This window comes from Lutra lutra, chromosome X (genome assembly GCF_902655055.1).
Source record: "Lutra lutra chromosome X, mLutLut1.2, whole genome shotgun sequence".
NCBI lineage: Eukaryota > Metazoa > Chordata > Mammalia > Carnivora > Mustelidae > Lutra > Lutra lutra.
Genome location: NC_062296.1, coordinates 90,287,540 through 90,304,269, shown reverse-complemented (window position 1 = coordinate 90,304,269; position 16,730 = coordinate 90,287,540). Strand labels below are relative to the sequence as shown.

General features: G+C 45.1%; 1 protein-coding gene across 2 annotated transcripts; it reads left to right on the top strand.

The window, feature by feature from the left end:
• Positions 1–312: 312 nt before the first annotated feature.
• Positions 313–15,978, top strand: TLR8 (toll like receptor 8). 2 transcript variants are annotated; one of them, XM_047715444.1, is made up of 3 exons: positions 313–495; positions 12,106–12,161; positions 12,803–15,978. In XM_047715444.1, exon 3 carries the CDS (start codon positions 12,809–12,811, stop codon positions 15,926–15,928), a length of 3,120 nt encoding a protein of 1,039 aa, XP_047571400.1. In that variant the 5' UTR covers positions 313–495; positions 12,106–12,161; positions 12,803–12,808; the 3' UTR covers positions 15,929–15,978. The 2 variants fall into 2 exon arrangements, with proteins under 2 accessions (XP_047571400.1, XP_047571401.1); XM_047715445.1 differs by lacking the exon at positions 12,106–12,161 and having other exon boundaries at positions 324–495.
• Positions 15,979–16,730: the final 752 nt, after the last annotated feature.

The window sequence follows — 16,730 nt, the reverse complement described above, 5'->3', positions numbered from 1 at the left end:
GAAAGCAGAGGCTTTAACCCACTGAGCCACCCAGGCGCCCCTCACACCAAAGTTTTCTAAGTCAACGAAGAAATGTCCCAGTTTCTCTCCCTCCTTTTCCCCTGATCCCACTCTCCAGAGCAAACTGATGTTAACATTTTGGTGAGGCTCCTTGTAGCCTTCCCCCTCCCCCTACCACGCACACCCACAACTCCCCCCATATGTGTTCTATTTGTATCATTCATTTAAATCATTTTATAAATAACGTTCTGCCCCTGAATTTCAGTTTTGAAATTTTAAAGCAGAGTCAAGAAATGATTTGGCAACAGTTAAGAAATCACAAGTTCCCTTCTTCCCACATAAACTTCTGCAAACTGCATGCCGGGTTCTGCTGGTGGTAAAGGAGCTGAGTTCAGGAAGTTGGCCAGTTTCTTTGCTCTGAGCACACCGAGTGACAGAGGGTAGCCCTCCCTGGCGCTGCAGGTGACCGATGAGAAATTAGGACAACAGAGCCTGGTAAGCCACTTCTGTTCTCTTAACAAAGCTTTCCCACGAAATGCATGATTTCTGATTGACTCCAAAATGCGGCTTGGGGGCAAATGATGCAAACACAGAAAGGGATGAATGGGGCCAGCAAGTATTAGAACACCTCTCAATGATGGGCACTAGACATTGAAAATCAAATACAGTGGTCTGACTGATTTGAACAGGACAACAAGCAGATTCCAAGTTAGGAGCTGACTGTTACACTCTGGTCCTGCCAGAAACAGTAGTCTCTTCTAGAACCAAACGGTTGGAAGCAAAGTGAGGGGTGGAAGTGTTTTTCCTTCGCTACCTCTACAAACGAAGGATAAATTCTCGTCTCACATGCTCCGGGCACTTGCTAGGGCCTCTGCAAAGCCTGAAATTAGCATACTCCAAGGCGTGTTCAATATTTGTTGCTACTTTTCTTGTTCAGGACTTTTAAGTAAACCTGTTACCGTTTCTACAATTGCATTCTGTAGTCAGGAGGTCGGTGATTGCTACTGTCGGGAAAGATCAGGCTGAAAAACAAAATTTATAATTTGAACAAGTGATGTATTTTCGGGGCACCTGGGCGGCTCGGTGGATTAAGCCTCTGTCTTCAGCTCAGGTCATGATCTCAGGGTCTTGGGATCGAGCCCCGCTTCAGGTTCCCTGCTCAGCGCAGAGCCTGCTTCTCCTTTTCCCTCTGCCTGCTGTTCCCCCTTCTTGTGCTCTCTGTCTCTCTGTCAAATAAGTAAATAAAATCTTTAAAAAAATTTTTAAATTTAATTTCTGGTTAGTTAACATATATTGTAATATTAATTTCGGGGGTACAATACGGTGATTCAACACTTCCATACAAAACGCAGTGCTCATCACAAGCACATTCCTTAATCCCCATCACCTGTTTCCTGTATCCACCCCCCCACCTCCTCTCTGGTGACCATCAGTGTGTTCTCTAGAGTTAAGAGTCTGTTTGTTGGTTTGCCTCTCTCTCTTTCCTCACCCCCTTTGCTCATCTGTTTTGTTTCTTCAGTTCCACAAATGAGTGAGATCACACGGTATTTGTCTTTGACTTATTTCGCTCAGTGTTATACTGTCTACATCCATCCACATGGTTGCAAAAGGCAAGATTGCATTCTTTTCGATGGCTGAATGAAGTTAATTTTGAAATCCACGCGATGCCCATTTTAGGTCTTGAATTAAGTTCGTACCGCAGTTTGATGATGCTTTGTGCACGGACCACAACAGCCCAACAGGGCCGCCGACACATGGGGAACTGGGATTGAAGTTATCCGATTTCTACTTGGCCTGTGAAGCTGCTATGCGAGCCACAGCCAATATAATTGTATTATAAGAAATGAAAATGGAATCATAACAAACTCAAACTAAGCTTGGAAACGTGCCCTGCTTCCCTCCCTCCCAATGGTGATATGGGTAGAGGTCAAGGACCTCGCAGGCCCCTGACCTCGGAGCAGAGGTTGTTAGCTTTGGTCACGTATTAGAATCACAGGGGAACCCCCAGACTGATGAAATCAGAATGTTGGGGACCGGGCCTGTCTGTTCATAGCTTCTCAACCTTGCAGCTTTCTCAAGGTGAGCCCAAGAGCCACGGCCTTAGAACAGTGGCCCACAGGGCCTTCCGGTCATTTGCTTAAAGAGCACAGTGCTTTTGTAGGGAGTGAGAAGGTTCCAGGAAGACCCAGATCTCACTCATTAGCCCCTTGGTTGGATTTCAGAAAGCAAAGTCAAGGCTCTGAGTGTGCCTCATCTGAAAAGCCCAGGATGTGGCTTGTGGAAAGCCCACACTTCAGCAACATCAGGGTATGTGCGCAGGGGAGGATGGCGTTACTCACGGTTTGTCTTTGCAAGTCCGCTGGCGATTATTTGTGAGGGCATCTTAGGGTCAGTTCCAGAGTCCACCGAGGGGCTTGTCATTCCAAAGGAATGTGTTGACTTCAGCCCCATTATTAAACAGAGCTGAGGGATTTGTTGTTTTTGAAACTCTTATCAACCACCTCCGGCATTTGAATCCTGAACGTTCCAGGTGTGGCTATGAGTTCTCTGTGGACCGTCCAAACCAGACCATTGCCAAACAGCTGCTTGCTTCTAGAATTACCAAAGTGCCAACTCCTCGGGGATCTCTAGGCTCAGCTGCAGCTCTGCCACCTACCATTTGAGTAGCCTCTTCAGGCCTCAGGTTCCCCATCTGTAAAATGGGGTCTTTTTTTTAAAGATTTTATTTATTTATTTGACAGACAGAGATCATAAGTAAGCAGAGAGGCAGGCACAGAGAGTGGGGGAAGCAGGCTCCCCACTGAGCAGAGATCCCGATTCTGCACTCAATCCCAGGACCCCGGGACCATGACCCGAGCCAAAGGCAGAGGCTTAACCCACTGAGCCACCCAGGCACCCCTGTAAAATGGGGTCTTAAAGTAGCACCTGCCATACTGACAATCATGCTATTTGAATTCCCCGAAATACAGTAGGGAGCACTTGAGTGCTTTGCCAGGAAGCAAACCCTGGGACCAGTGTAAGTCATGTGTTTTTGTATTTAATCCTCGTAAAAGCCAGGAAATTGGGATCCATCTCTTCATTGACATGCGGATTCAACATGGTAGTGGTTTCTCTCCCAAAGCCGTTAGCAAATCCATCAGATTTGGGAAGGATAAAATATCTATTGATTAATTGTAAATTTCACCTAAGCTGACAAACCCTGTCAACCATTTCTTTACTAATTTACTTTCATAATGTCTCCGTGGGCAACAGATTCAACAGCAAGTGAATCAGAACCCATAAAAAATTATAAATAGGTCCCACTGGGCAAAAATTCAAGTCTGGTCGAACACCACATCACGCCCAAAAGGCTTAGTAATTCAACTGACCATGTTTTAGAACCAGAAGGTTCTCTTGACTCTTTAGTGTTATCCTGGGTTATCCGTGGGACCCATCCTGAGAAAGGGGGTACAGCTTAGGAGATGGTCTGAGACGAAGAAAGCCTTTAAAGAGGGAGAAGGAAGGAGGCTCGTTGCAGAAAGTTTGCAGCCTAGGAAGGGGATGTAGAAAGACAAAAACCTGTTTCATTTCAGGAAGGCAGGTTTGTCCCCCATGCCCCCGCCCCCTGCCCCCCACCCCCAGATGATTTTTGCCTGAGATTGTGAAATTGTGTAGCAAAACATGCGGGATTGAGGTTAGCATCGCCCAGTGGGGGCACTTCCTTTGCACCCAGCACCGTCTGTTTCTGTCCTGCCGGTGCCCCTCACCCCCTCGGGAGGGGTTCCGGGGGTTGCCCCTCACGGCTTCCTCAGCGAAGGCAGACTTTTCTGAACACATCTTCAGAATTCCCTGGTCTTCTGTCATTGTGGTTTTGGTGTCCATTGGTGTCCAAGCGGAGAAGGCAGATGTGAGGTAGGACTAGGGTCAGTTGTTCTCGTGCTGTTTGGGTCCTTCCTAACCCAAAGGTGACACCTGGTCTGTTGTCAGCGATGGACCCAACCAAAGGACAGAGCATGCATGGAAAATAGGAAAACAGTTGCAAAATCTCTTCCTCTGTAGCTAGAAATGGTGCTATTTGGCGGGGAGGGAAGTTAGCGGGGTGTGTATGTGTGTGTGTGTTTCATATGCTTTCTTTAAGGAAATGGGTCCTGACTTTTTCTGGGTGTTCCAAGGCAACACCCAGTGAGAGATCCAGACCACGCAGAGCCAGTCATCCTCAGGGAACGTTCTGGGCAGGGAGCTCACCAGCCTGTCTGAACAACGGCTTCCTCGGGCGGCTGGGCTTTGTCCAGGCACTGGGTTCCACCAGCCGCTCTCAGTCCCCGCTGCCCATTCTCAGGCTCCACAAACTTGATGGCTCAAGACAACAGAACTGTATCCTCTCACCTTCTTGGTGGCTCTGAGGGAAACGTTCCAGGTCCTTCTCTCGGCTCCTGGTGGGGGCCAGCAGCCCTGGGCATTCCTTGCAAACTTCCCTCTTCTTCTAAGGACATCAGGCGCTGGACTGGGGGGCACCCTCACTCGGCATGACCTCGCTTTGACTGGATTCCGTGCCTAAGGACCCTACTTCCGAATCAGGTCAAACTCACCGGTACAGAGGTTAGAGGTTCAGCTCGTCTTTCGGGGGGTTACAACTGAACCTGCAACATTCTCCTTTTCTGACCCTCGCCCTCCACCTTTGCTGCTCCCGTTGCAATATTTCTCTCCCTGCCTGCGGCTGTCTCCCCACCTTGTGCCCCTGCGCCTGATCTGAACCCCGGAGTGACACCGTGGACAACCAGGGCCGGCTTCTCGTTAGGGAGCTCTTCTGTTCTTAGAAGCCACAGGGCCTAGGGCCCGTGACACTTTAAGGAAAGCTTTCATTTTCTTTAAAATCAGGAAAATCATATAATTCAGGCCGGATTGTGTTTCTCTTTATGCCAATGTGGTCGTAAAAGAGAATTCTGACTATTTTTTTTTTTTAAATCTTAATGGACGAAGGAACGCACAAAGGCCGAAGTGTTTTGGCCCCACCTTCTATTTTCTGATTTACCAGAGAGGCTGAGGAAAATTCAAGAATTGCTAATATGTCCCCAGTGAAGGAGACTGAAGTATTTTTTTAAAGGTCTTTATTTATTTTAGAGCAAGAGCAAGTGAGAGCGCACAGGGGGAGGAGCAGAGGAAGAGGGACAAGGAGACTCTATGCTGAGTGTAGAGCCTGACACGGGGCTCGATCTCAGAACCCTGAGATCGTGACCTGGGCTGAAATGAAGTCGGATGCTTAACCAAGGTCCCCTAGGAGACAGGAGTATTGATCTACAATCCCTTACCTGAAACCCATGGGCCAGTATGGCGTGAGAGTTTAGAATTCATATTTTAGCAAGATGATATGTTACAAAACACTTCCAACAGGTACAAGTCACCCACGTGGCTATTTCTGCCATGAAACGAGAAATCTCATGCTAACTAGCTAAATACAGATTATAGTAGCCTTATGTCAGTTCAGGTCCGGTTTGGGTGGCCAGTAATTCCTAAAAAACAAAGTTCTCTGGTGCTCGGATTTTTTAGGATTTCAAACTTGCAGAGAGGAGACCGAGAATCTGTGCAGGACAGGACCTGCTTTAAGAGACTAAGTATTAAACCACTGTCCTGGTTGCCGGAGGCCTCATTCTATCCATCTCTGCTTCTGAATTTTTTTTTTTTCTGTTTCTGTTGATTTCTGTCATGCTAGGTGAATTGCTCAGGGGACAGGTACTCTCTATTACGCAAGGCGAGGAGGGTGGGGGTGGGGGTGGGGAACGGGGTCCATATAAGTGATGAGAAGCTTCATTTTACAGGACTTCCCAACAGATGAGTCTCTCTGCCCAAAAGGAATGGCCGTGAGTCGCTTTCGGTCAGAGTGTGCCAGAGTGATCGCGGATATTTTCCCCGGTGCAAGGCTGAGCCCAGGGTGAGGAGAGTCGAGGCACTCATTTGGGGCAAAATTTAAGGAAGGGAGGATGCCCCAAATTTGCCCCGTAATTAAGATGAACAATATTTTAATGTTCTGTTAGAAAAAACAATCAAACTGGCCTGCGGGCTAGTTGCCTGTTTTCGGTGAATAGTTTTATTGGCACCGGAGCCACGATCAAAGGGAGGCAAGTGACGTGGGGCCTCGCGAGAGCGGGGTTGGATTCTGTGTTTATGTAACATGTTGACTATTGAGTGCATCAGAGATTTTAAGCTGTTATACCTCATCCTTGACTCGCACTTTAGGGGGTTCCAGACCTGCCAGGGGGAGGGGGACAGGTGGCAGAAGTAAGTGTCCTTTCTTCTCTCTGTCTCAGGTTCGGTTTTATTTGCAGAGTTGCACTTTCTGTCTTACTTGCACAATCGCCCCTTTCCCTCCTTTATCTGATTCCCAGAGTGGCCATTTCTCTATTTTATTTGCATAGTTGCCATTTCTCTTCTGCCAGACTCCATGGTTTTGACTCGTTGGTGACACTTGTGAACATAATTCTCCTTGGTGGCCCTTGAGGTGCTTCCGGAGCCTGGACTCCTAGTAGCCAGAGGCCTGGGGGAGGCCAAGAGGAGGGTCTCGGCCAGGGAGGCGCAGCTCCTGCGGGGCTGTCAGGGGCTCCCCCCTCTCTCCTTGGCTCCAGTCGGACCATTGAGCTAGTCTCAGCCTGGCACTTGGGAAGATGACGGGGCCTTTATAGCCATTCACCACCATGAGGTCCTGAGGCAGATGGAGAGGCTTGGCAGCTCCAGGTTTTCTCCTTGAGTCCTTGGCTAGCTGCCAGCTCACTGCTTCCCACCCTGCCCGGCCATGTATTTCTCTTCAAACCGAGGTCATGTGGCACTCCATCAAGTCACCTCCTTATGTCAGGACCCTTGGCAGAGTGGAGTTAGGAACCGCAAGCTCCTCACTCACAAATGGGCAGAATATGCTGATCCCGTCCATGGCCCGACATTTACTTTAAGTTGCTTCAGACTCTCCCAGACTCTGGGAGGCCATTTTCACCCTGAAAAAAAACACAAAACAAAACAAACAAAAAAACAATGAAATTTAGCAAGTTCTCCTCCTGGTCTCTAGCGCCCCCTGGAAGCCTTTCCACTCACTTGTTCCTTGTTGTAGGAGAGAACCTTGCCTCTGAGATGAGACGCGGAGGCCTTAACTTGAGGCCACACAGGACAGCTCTGTCCTCTGGACCTGCCCAAGTAACCACCTAAAAATGCTTCTCCTACCAACAGAGCTGTTCATCACGCTAAGGGAAGAGTCTCCGATCTGGCCTTACCTGGCCTTCTGTTCCTCCTGGGCCTTTTTAAACATTCATTTGGAATGTTTTATTAATGGATAATTAAAAAACAAGAGCAGGAAATTAATAAGCACTACCTCAGCCAGGTGATCACGGGCCACATACAGTGAGTCACCTTGCTACTCTGTGCCCTTGGTGTGATGGGGCTGCAAAGGCTCTTGACTTTTGTGGTCTTCCTGCCTAAGACCTATTACCCCAGTTTCATCATGAGAGAAACAACAGTCAAATCCCAGTTGAGGGACAGTCTACATAACCATCCTCTTCCCTGTCTTTATTTTTCTCCATAGTGATTTCCACCATCTAACCTACTGTCCTGTAGGGTAAGCTCCAAATGGGCTGGCATTTTAATCAATTTGGTTCCTTGCTGTATTCCCAGCTTGGAAGTAATTCCTGAAGTAAAGTATATGCTTAATAAATAGTTTTGAACAAATGAGTAAATGGCTATAGAGCTTTTGAATTGCTGCACAGTATTCCCCTGTATGGCCACCACTCAAAGGTATTCGAACGATTTCCGATCTTTTGCTATTGCTAACAGCCTTACGTTGAACATCCTTAGGTGTAGTCCTTTGTGTATGTGAGGGTCTATCTTTAGGATCTATTTCTAGGAATTGCCGAGTCTATGTCTCCAATTTTTTTTAAAGATTTTATTTATTTATTAGAGAGAGAGCACGCATGCGCACAAGCAGGCAGAGGGGCAGAGGGAGAGGGAAAAACAGACTCCCCGCCAAGCAGGGAGCATGATGGGGGACTCCATCCCAGAACCCTGGATCATGACCTGAGCTGAAGGCAGAGGCCTAACTGACTGAGCCACCCAGGTGCCCCTATGTCTCCAATTCTGATAAATGTTAAGAATTTCTTACTGTCTTAGAGGGGACATTAATTTAGATTTCTGCCAGCAAAATACGACAGCACCTGTTTCTCCATGTCCTCACCTACACAGTAGAATTGGTAAAAATAATGGTATCTCTGTGTAATTTTTTGAGTGAAGTTAATATCTTTTCCTATGTTTAAAAGCTATATGTATTTCCTTTTCCTTTGAGCTGCCTTTTAATATGTCTTTGTCCATTTTTCTGTTGGGTTATCTTCCCACTTATCCGTAAAATGTCTTTACGTGTCAAATCTCTTACTCCCTTATCTGTGATAAGGACTACAAATAGTTTTTCCTAATTTATTGTTTCACTTTTGGCATCGTTTGCCATGTTCTTTGGTAAGGCATAATTTTAACCCACTGAGCCACCCAGACGCCTTGTAAGGCATAATTTTAATTTGCATGTGGTTGCACTGACCAGTCTCTGCTTTTTTTGGGCCTCTGATCTATTTTTTCATTGTTCTGGAGTAACTAGGCAATGCAATTAGACAATAAAAATAAATTGGACTACATAAATGGTATTAGGGAGATAATCACTATTTGCAGGTGGTTTAATTGCTTACCCAAGAATATCACATGGAGAAACAACTATTCTAAATAACCAGAGAAATTTAGAATAGTGATTTGGTATAAAATTAATATATGGGAATCAGTAGTCTTAATTTATAGCAGCAAAGACCTGTTAGAAGGTAAAATACAAGTAATCCATCCACAAAAGGAGAGCAATGAGCAGGACTTGGTCTATCAGATACTAACATCCCCCCAAACTGTAATAATTAAAACATGTGGTGCCAGCATGCGAATGATGAACAGATTGATGAAGCAGAGAGCCTAAAGTTGGGAAGCAAAAAATTATTCAACAAGTGATGTTTGCACATCATCAAAACAGAAAAGCAACCCACTGCATGGGAGAAGATATTTGCAGTGATATGTCTGATAAAGGGTTGATAGTCAAAATACATAAAGAACTTATACAACTCAACACCAAGAAAATAGCCTGATTAAGAGGACCTGAATAGACATTTTTCCAAAGAAGACATCCAGATGGCCAACAGACACATGAAAAGATGCTCCACATCACTCATCATCAGGGACATGCTAATCACAACCGCCATGAGAGCTCACCTCACACCCGTCACAATGGCTAAATAAAACACACATCAAAAACAAAAACCATGTTGATGGGATGTGCAGAAAAGAGAACACTCATGCCCTCTTGGTGGGGCTGTAAATTGGTGTTGGTGCAACCACTGTGAGAAACAATCTAGAGTTTCCTCAAAAAATAAAAACTAGAAATACTACATGATGTGGTAATTTCACTACTGGTTATTAACCCAAAGAAAATGAAAACACGGATTCAAACACACACACACACACACACACACACACACACACACACACACACACTCTCTCTCTCTCTCTCTTCTATGTTCATTACAGCATTATTTACAATAGCTGAGATATGGAAGCAACCTAAATGTCCATCGACAGATGAATAGATAAAGAAGATGGCGTCTATACCCACAGCTATAAAGAAGAATGGTATCTTGCCATTTGTGACATGGATGGACCAAGAGGGTATTATGCTAAATGAAACGAGTCAAAGAGAAATACCGTATGGTTTCATTTATATGTGAGATCTAAAAGACAAATGAACAAATAAACAGACCCATAAACACAGAGAACACACTAGTAGTTCCCAGAGGAGAGGGTGGGGGGGGGATAAGCAAAATGGGCAAAGGGGAGTGGGAGGTACAAGTTTCCAGTTACAGAATGAACAAATCACAGGGATGAAAGGTACAGCATAGTGAATGTAGTCAGAGGTACTGTGATAGTGTGGTACCATGGCAGATGGGAGCTACACTTGCAGGGAACACAGCATAATGTATGGACTTGTCGAATCACTATGTCATATGGCTAAAACTAATGTAACATTGTGTGTCAACCGTATTTCAGTAAAAATAAATATGTGAATGACGTTGGGGCAAGCAGATCTCCATTTAGAAAAAAATAATGTGGGTCTGCACCTCATGTTTTATGCCAAAACAATCCCAGTGGGATAAGATATTTCAGTGTAGGAAAATGAAATCATAAATTTACCAGAAAAAAAGATGTGGAAACCGTTGTTGATAGAACTGAAGTATGGAATGTCCTTTATGGCATCCACTACCCTGCATGATCTGATTCATACCTCAGGCTGTCCTTGCCACGACCCCCAAGGCCATCCCTCTGTGAGCACTCTCCTCTGAGCCAAAGGGGCATATATGTAACAGCCTACTGGACATCTCCACTGCAAGATCACAAACTCAAATTTAACACATCGGATTAATATTACAAGAAGCTTCAAATAATACCCATTTGTCAGCTCAAATTTCTATAGGTCAGAGTCCAGGTGGGCTTGCCGGGGTTCTCTGCTCTTGATTGCATAAGGCTAAAATTGATACATTGGCCAAGCCGAACTCTTCACTCCAGGCTCTGAGTAAGGATCCATTCCCAAGTTCATTCAGGTTGCCAGGCAATTTGAGTTTTTCGTGGTTGTAGGATGGGGGACGGGGTGTTCCCTTGCCAGCTGTCAGCAGAGCACCACTCCGCTTCTGAAGGTGGCCTGCCACCTTCCTCGCCAGTGGCCCCCTCCACCTTTAAGTCAGCAAGAGCGAGTCAAATTATTCTCCTGCTTCCAACCTCTCTGATTCTCCTTTCTGCTGCCAGCCAGAGAAAGCTCTCTGCTTTTAAAGGCTCATACAACAGAATGAGGCCCATCTAGATAATCTCCCTTTTGTCACATGACCTAGCACGATGACAGAGTAGTACGAGGGAGCAAAGGGCAGAGGGGCCCTCTGGAAATTCTGCCTACCAAACCAGGTAAAGTGGGGCTTGCTTTCTGTGGAAGGAAGACATCAGGCAGCAGCACCTAGATAGTGCTGTACTTGAAAATGACTGAAAGTAACTGAAAATGCCTGGGAGTTCTGTTTCACCTGAGTTTTCATCTCAGCAGCAGCTGGCTCTTCCTCGACTGCTGTGAACTGGCGGTGATCCTAGACCCTCAGCATAATCACTATCCGCATACTAAGGGTATGACAGGGACTGTTAGTTCATTAACCCTCAACTTTAGAAGAACTTAAAAAGGAGGCACTTGCCTGGCTTAGCTCACAAGAAGGACAGGAGTTCGGCTCTAGTGAAAAACACGATTTCGTGAAGGTTGGTCTTGAGACTCGGTGAAGTAAGATTTGGAGAGTTCTTCTGACCACAGCCCTCATCTCGCAATCACGTTAATGTGTTTATTGCATCGTACAGCTACCAAAGCTACTACATCCAGCCGTCTGTTAAGAGGGAGCTGCAGAAACTGAGGCGCTCTACTGAGTTACAGAGGTTGCTTGAAAAGATAAGACGTCATGTCTTCCCTACAGAAGTTTACAACATCAGCCAAAGAATAGCTATTAATGCCAACGTTCCTATGATAAGGGACATAGGAATACTGGTAGCCATTCCGCAAGATTTTTTTTTTTTAAGATTTTATTTATTTATTCGACAGACAGAGATCACAAGAAGGCAGAGGCAGGCAGAGAGAGAGGAGGAAGCAGGCTCCCTGAGAAACAGAGAGCCTGATATGGGGCTCGATCCCAGGACCCTGGGATCATGACCTGAGCCGAAGGCAGAGGCTTTAACCCACTGAGCCACCCAGGCGCCCCATCCGCAAGATTTTTTTGAGTGCCGTCTGAGGTGCTGTTCTGACACAAAGACTTCAAAGTGAGGTTGTGTAGCATCATGGCTACTGTTGGAATCAGAATGACTGGAATCCAGCTCTACGACGTATCATCCTTCCGAAAGCCACTGAAGGGTCTTGAGTGGATAAATTGAATATCAAAGATAAAATGCGGATAACATAGAACCTATCTCACTGTGTTGCTCTGGGCATTAATGTGGGTGACAAAATGTTTATGGTTGGCACACTCCCTGATACTTTGTTATCATTATCAACAGAAGGTGTCTGTTGATAGAGGAGGAGAGAATAGATCCGGATACGTACCACTAGAGAGGTAACAAACATCTGTGGGGAAGGCCAATAAGAGATATGGTTGTGCCAAGCAATGGCTATATCGATAAGGTAGAGGTGACTCTAGCTTGGAGATCTCAGATGATACCATAATGAAAGGTGGACCTGAACTCTCCTTGGGATGGGCCAACTTTCATTGCGAGTTCTGCTAATAGGTCGAAGCTATGAATGTATAGCTTGCCGGGTTCCAGATCTAGCATGAACCATAGCCACAGGCCCGCATCAGACCCGTTACGGTGATGAGGCATCTCAATGAAGGCCTCTGCAAAAGCTTCCCAGGCTTCTTTGAGCACCATGAAGCTGAATGCGCTGACAAATTAAAATTGTTCCAAACCTTGCAGTGGGTATTGTGTGTAAATGATGAATTACCAAATTCTACTCCCAAAACCAATATCGCAACATATGTTAACTAACTACAATTTAAATACAAATTTGAAAAAGACAAAAAAATTAATAAAAATTAAAATTGTTCTGAACCTAACTTCACACAATTTGTTTAATTGCTAAGAGAATTCATACTTCAAAATACATGTGCAGTGTCATGAAGCGCTGTTATTTTTGTCATGAATTACCTGGTAAACCCTGTTACTCTAACCTTGTGCCTCCACTTTTGATTTTCCTTAGGAAAACATGACCCTCCCATCTTTGTTTCTGACCTGCCTCTTCCTGCTCATCTCTGATTCCTGTGAGTTCTTCAGCAAAGCAAATTATTCTAGAAGCTATCCTTGTGACGAGAAAAGACAAAATGGCTCTGTGATTGCAGAATGCAACAGCCGTCGACTGAGAGAAGTTCCCCAAACCGTGGGCAAGTATGTGACAGCACTAGACCTCTCTGATAATTACATTACACACATAACAAATGAATCATTTCAAGGGCTGCAGAATCTTACTAAAATAAATCTAAACCACAATGGCAATCCACAGCACCTGAATGAAAACCCTGATACAAACGAAAAAGGCATGAATATCACAGATGGGGCGTTCCTCAACCTACAAAACTTAAACCAGTTACTGCTTGAAGACAACCAGTTATACCAAGTACCTGGTGGCTTGCCAGGGTCTTTGAAGGAACTTAGTCTCATTAAAAACAACATAATTTGGGTAACTAAAAAGAACACTTCTGGCCTTACCAATCTGGAAAGGCTCTACTTGAGCTGGAACTGCTATTTCGGCAATAATTGTGTTAATAAAACTTTTGACATAGAAGACGGAACGTTTGAAAGTCTTACAAATTTGCAGGTGCTGTCCCTGTCTTTTAATAAGCTTGTCCATGTGCCACCTAAGCTGCCAGACTCCCTAAGAGAACTTTATCTCAGCAATGCCAAGATTAAAATCATCAGTCAGGAAGATTTCAAGGGATTGAGAAAGTTAACAGTCCTAGATTTAAGTGGGAACTGCCCGAGGTGTTTCAACGCCCCATTTCCCTGTACACCTTGTGAAGGAGGCTCTTCAATTCAGATCCATCCTCTTGCTTTTCAAAACCTGACGGAACTTCGCTACCTAAACCTCTCTAGCACTTCTCTCCGGAAGATTCCCGTAACGTGGTTTGAGAACATGCCCAACCTGAAGGTTCTGCACTTGGAATTCAATTACTTAGTGGATGAAATAGCCTCTGGGGAATTTTTAACGAAACTGCCCTCCTTGGAAATACTTGACTTATCTTTTAACTACAAAATGGCAAAATATCCAAAATATATTAATATTTCCCAAAACTTCTCTAATCTTAAGCTGCTCCAGGCGCTGCACTTAAGAGGTTACGTGTTCCAGGAACTTACAGCAAAAAACTTCCATCCCCTGAAGGGTCTCCCACATCTAAGGACTATCAACTTGGGCATCAACTTTATTAAGCAAATTAATTTTACCCTCTTCCAAGATTTCCCCAATCTGACGATCATTTACCTGTCAGAAAACCGAATATCACCCTTGGTAAATGATATCCAGCAAAATGACGAAAATGGTTACTCCCCTCCAAGTCATGTCCTTAAGCCACGCTCAGCAGAATTTGAGTTTGACCCACATTCAAATTTTTATCATAATACCCATCCTTTAATAAAGCCGCAATGCACAGTTTATGGCAAAGCCTTAGATTTAAGTCTGAACAGTATTTTCTTCATTGGGCGAGAGCAGTTTGAAGCTTTTCATGACATTGCCTGCTTAAATCTGTCTTCAAATGGCAATGGTCAAGTGTTAAATGGAACTGAATTTTCAGCTGTGCCGCATATCAAATATTTGGATCTGACCAACAATAGATTAGACTTTGATGATGACAATGCTCTCAGTGATCTACCCGAGTTAGAAGTTCTAGATCTCAGCTACAATGCACACTACTTCCGAATAGCAGGGGTGACGCACCGCCTGGGATTTATTCAAAATTTAACACAACTGAAAGTTTTAAACTTGAGCCACAATGGCATTTATACTTTAACAGAGCAAGACCTGAGAAGCATGTCCCTAGAAGAATTAGTTTTCAGAGGAAACCACCTTGACATTTTGTGGAATGCTGAAGGTGACAAGTACTGGAAAATTTTTACAAGTCTCAGGAACCTGACACGGCTCGATTTGTCCTTGAATAACCTTCATCTCATCCCAAATGAAGCTTTCCTGAACTTGCCCCAGAGTCTCACCCAACTATACATAAATAATAACATGTTAAATTTCTTTAACTGGACATTACTCCAACACTTTCCACATCTCCACTTGCTGGACTTGAGTGGAAACAGGCTATCCTCTTTAACTAATAGCCTCTCCAAATTCACGCCTTCCCTGAGGACGCTGCTACTACGTCGAAACAGGATTTCGCACCTGCCCTCCAACTTTCTTTCCGAAGCCAGCAGTCTGATCCACCTCGATTTGAGTTCCAACCTGCTGAAGATGATCAACAAGTCCACGCTTCAAACGAAGACCAACACCAGTTTAACCATTTTGAAACTAGATAGAAACCCTTTTGACTGTACCTGTGACATTGGAGATTTTCGAAGATGGATGGATGAAAATCTGGATGTCACCATCCCTCGGCTGACGGATGTGATCTGCTCTAGTCCTGGGGATCAGAAAGGGAAGAGCATCATGAGTCTGGAGCTAACAACCTGTATTTCAGATACCATCGCGGCAGTGCTGTGTTTCTTCACGTCCTTAATCACCATTACCGTGATGTTGGCTGCCTTGGGTCACCACTGGTTTTACTGGGATGTTTGGTTTATCTACCACGTTTGTCTAGCTAAGGTAAAAGGCTACAGGTCTCTTTCCACGTCCCAAACTTTCTATGATGCCTATGTTTCTTATGACACCAAAGATGCGTCGGTTACAGACTGGGTGATAAATGAGCTGCGTTTCCACCTAGAGGAGAGCGAAGGGAAAAATGTGCTCCTGTGTTTAGAGGAGAGGGATTGGGACCCCGGATTAGCCATCATCGATAACCTCATGCAGAGCATAAACCAAAGCAAGAAAACTATATTCGTCTTAACCAAAGAATATGCCCAAAACTGGAACTTCAAAACAGCATTCTACTTGGCCTTGCAGCGGCTCATGGAAGAGAACATGGATGTGATCGTATTTATTCTGCTGGAGCCCGTGTTACAGCATTCTCAGTATTTGAGGCTGCGGCAGAGGATCTGCAAGAGCTCCATCCTTCAATGGCCCGACAACCCCAAGGCGGAAGGCTTATTTTGGCAAAGTCTGAAAAACGTAGTCTTAACCGAAAACAATTCCCGGTATAACAATTTGTATGTTGATTCCATTAAACAGTACTAACGGATGTTAAGCCCCGGCTCACCAGCATAATAAAAATGCAAAGCAATTACCCTTCTGTCTTAGGTTTTTATTGCTGTGTAACAAATTACCCCCAGACTTAGTGGCTTATGGTAACGCACTCTGTGATCTTACCGTCTCTAGTCAGGCATGAAGGCGAGGCTTGGCTGAGTCTTCCACTCAGCGTCTCTTAAAGGCTGTAGGCTATGTGTCATCAGTCTGGGCCACAGGCATCTCCCAGGCTTAGGATCCACTTCCAAGCTTAAACTCACGTGGTTGTTTGCAGGATTCAGTTCCTCTGGCAGTGTCGGTTAAAGGCTGCTCTCCATTTCCAGCCCCAGGCACCTCTCCTGCGGGACAGCTTGCTTCATCAAAGCCGGCAAGAGAGAGAGGTTGCTAGCAAGATGGAAGCCACCACCTTTGGTAATCTAATCAGGGAAGTGATAGCCCCTCACCTGGGCCACATGCGGTTTGTTAGAAGTAAATCACAGGTCCTGCCAGCTCCGTGGGAGTGATCATTTCAGTCCAGGTAAATTAGTCTATGACCAAGATGGCGGCAGTTGGCCTGCCATCTTGGTCATAGATTGTGAATACCAGGAGGCGGGGATTATTGTGGGCCAGCTTAAGAGTTGGCTCACTGCACCTTCTTTTCAATATCTAAGAACTGTTGTAATTCTAACTCGTGGCTCTGCTGTTAAGTTGCTATTTAGGGTTATCATATGCCCATGGTTACATGGTTACATTATGCTGTGGTTGCACTAGTCTTCCTTTTGCAATTACTTTTCTAAATATTGGGTATAATATT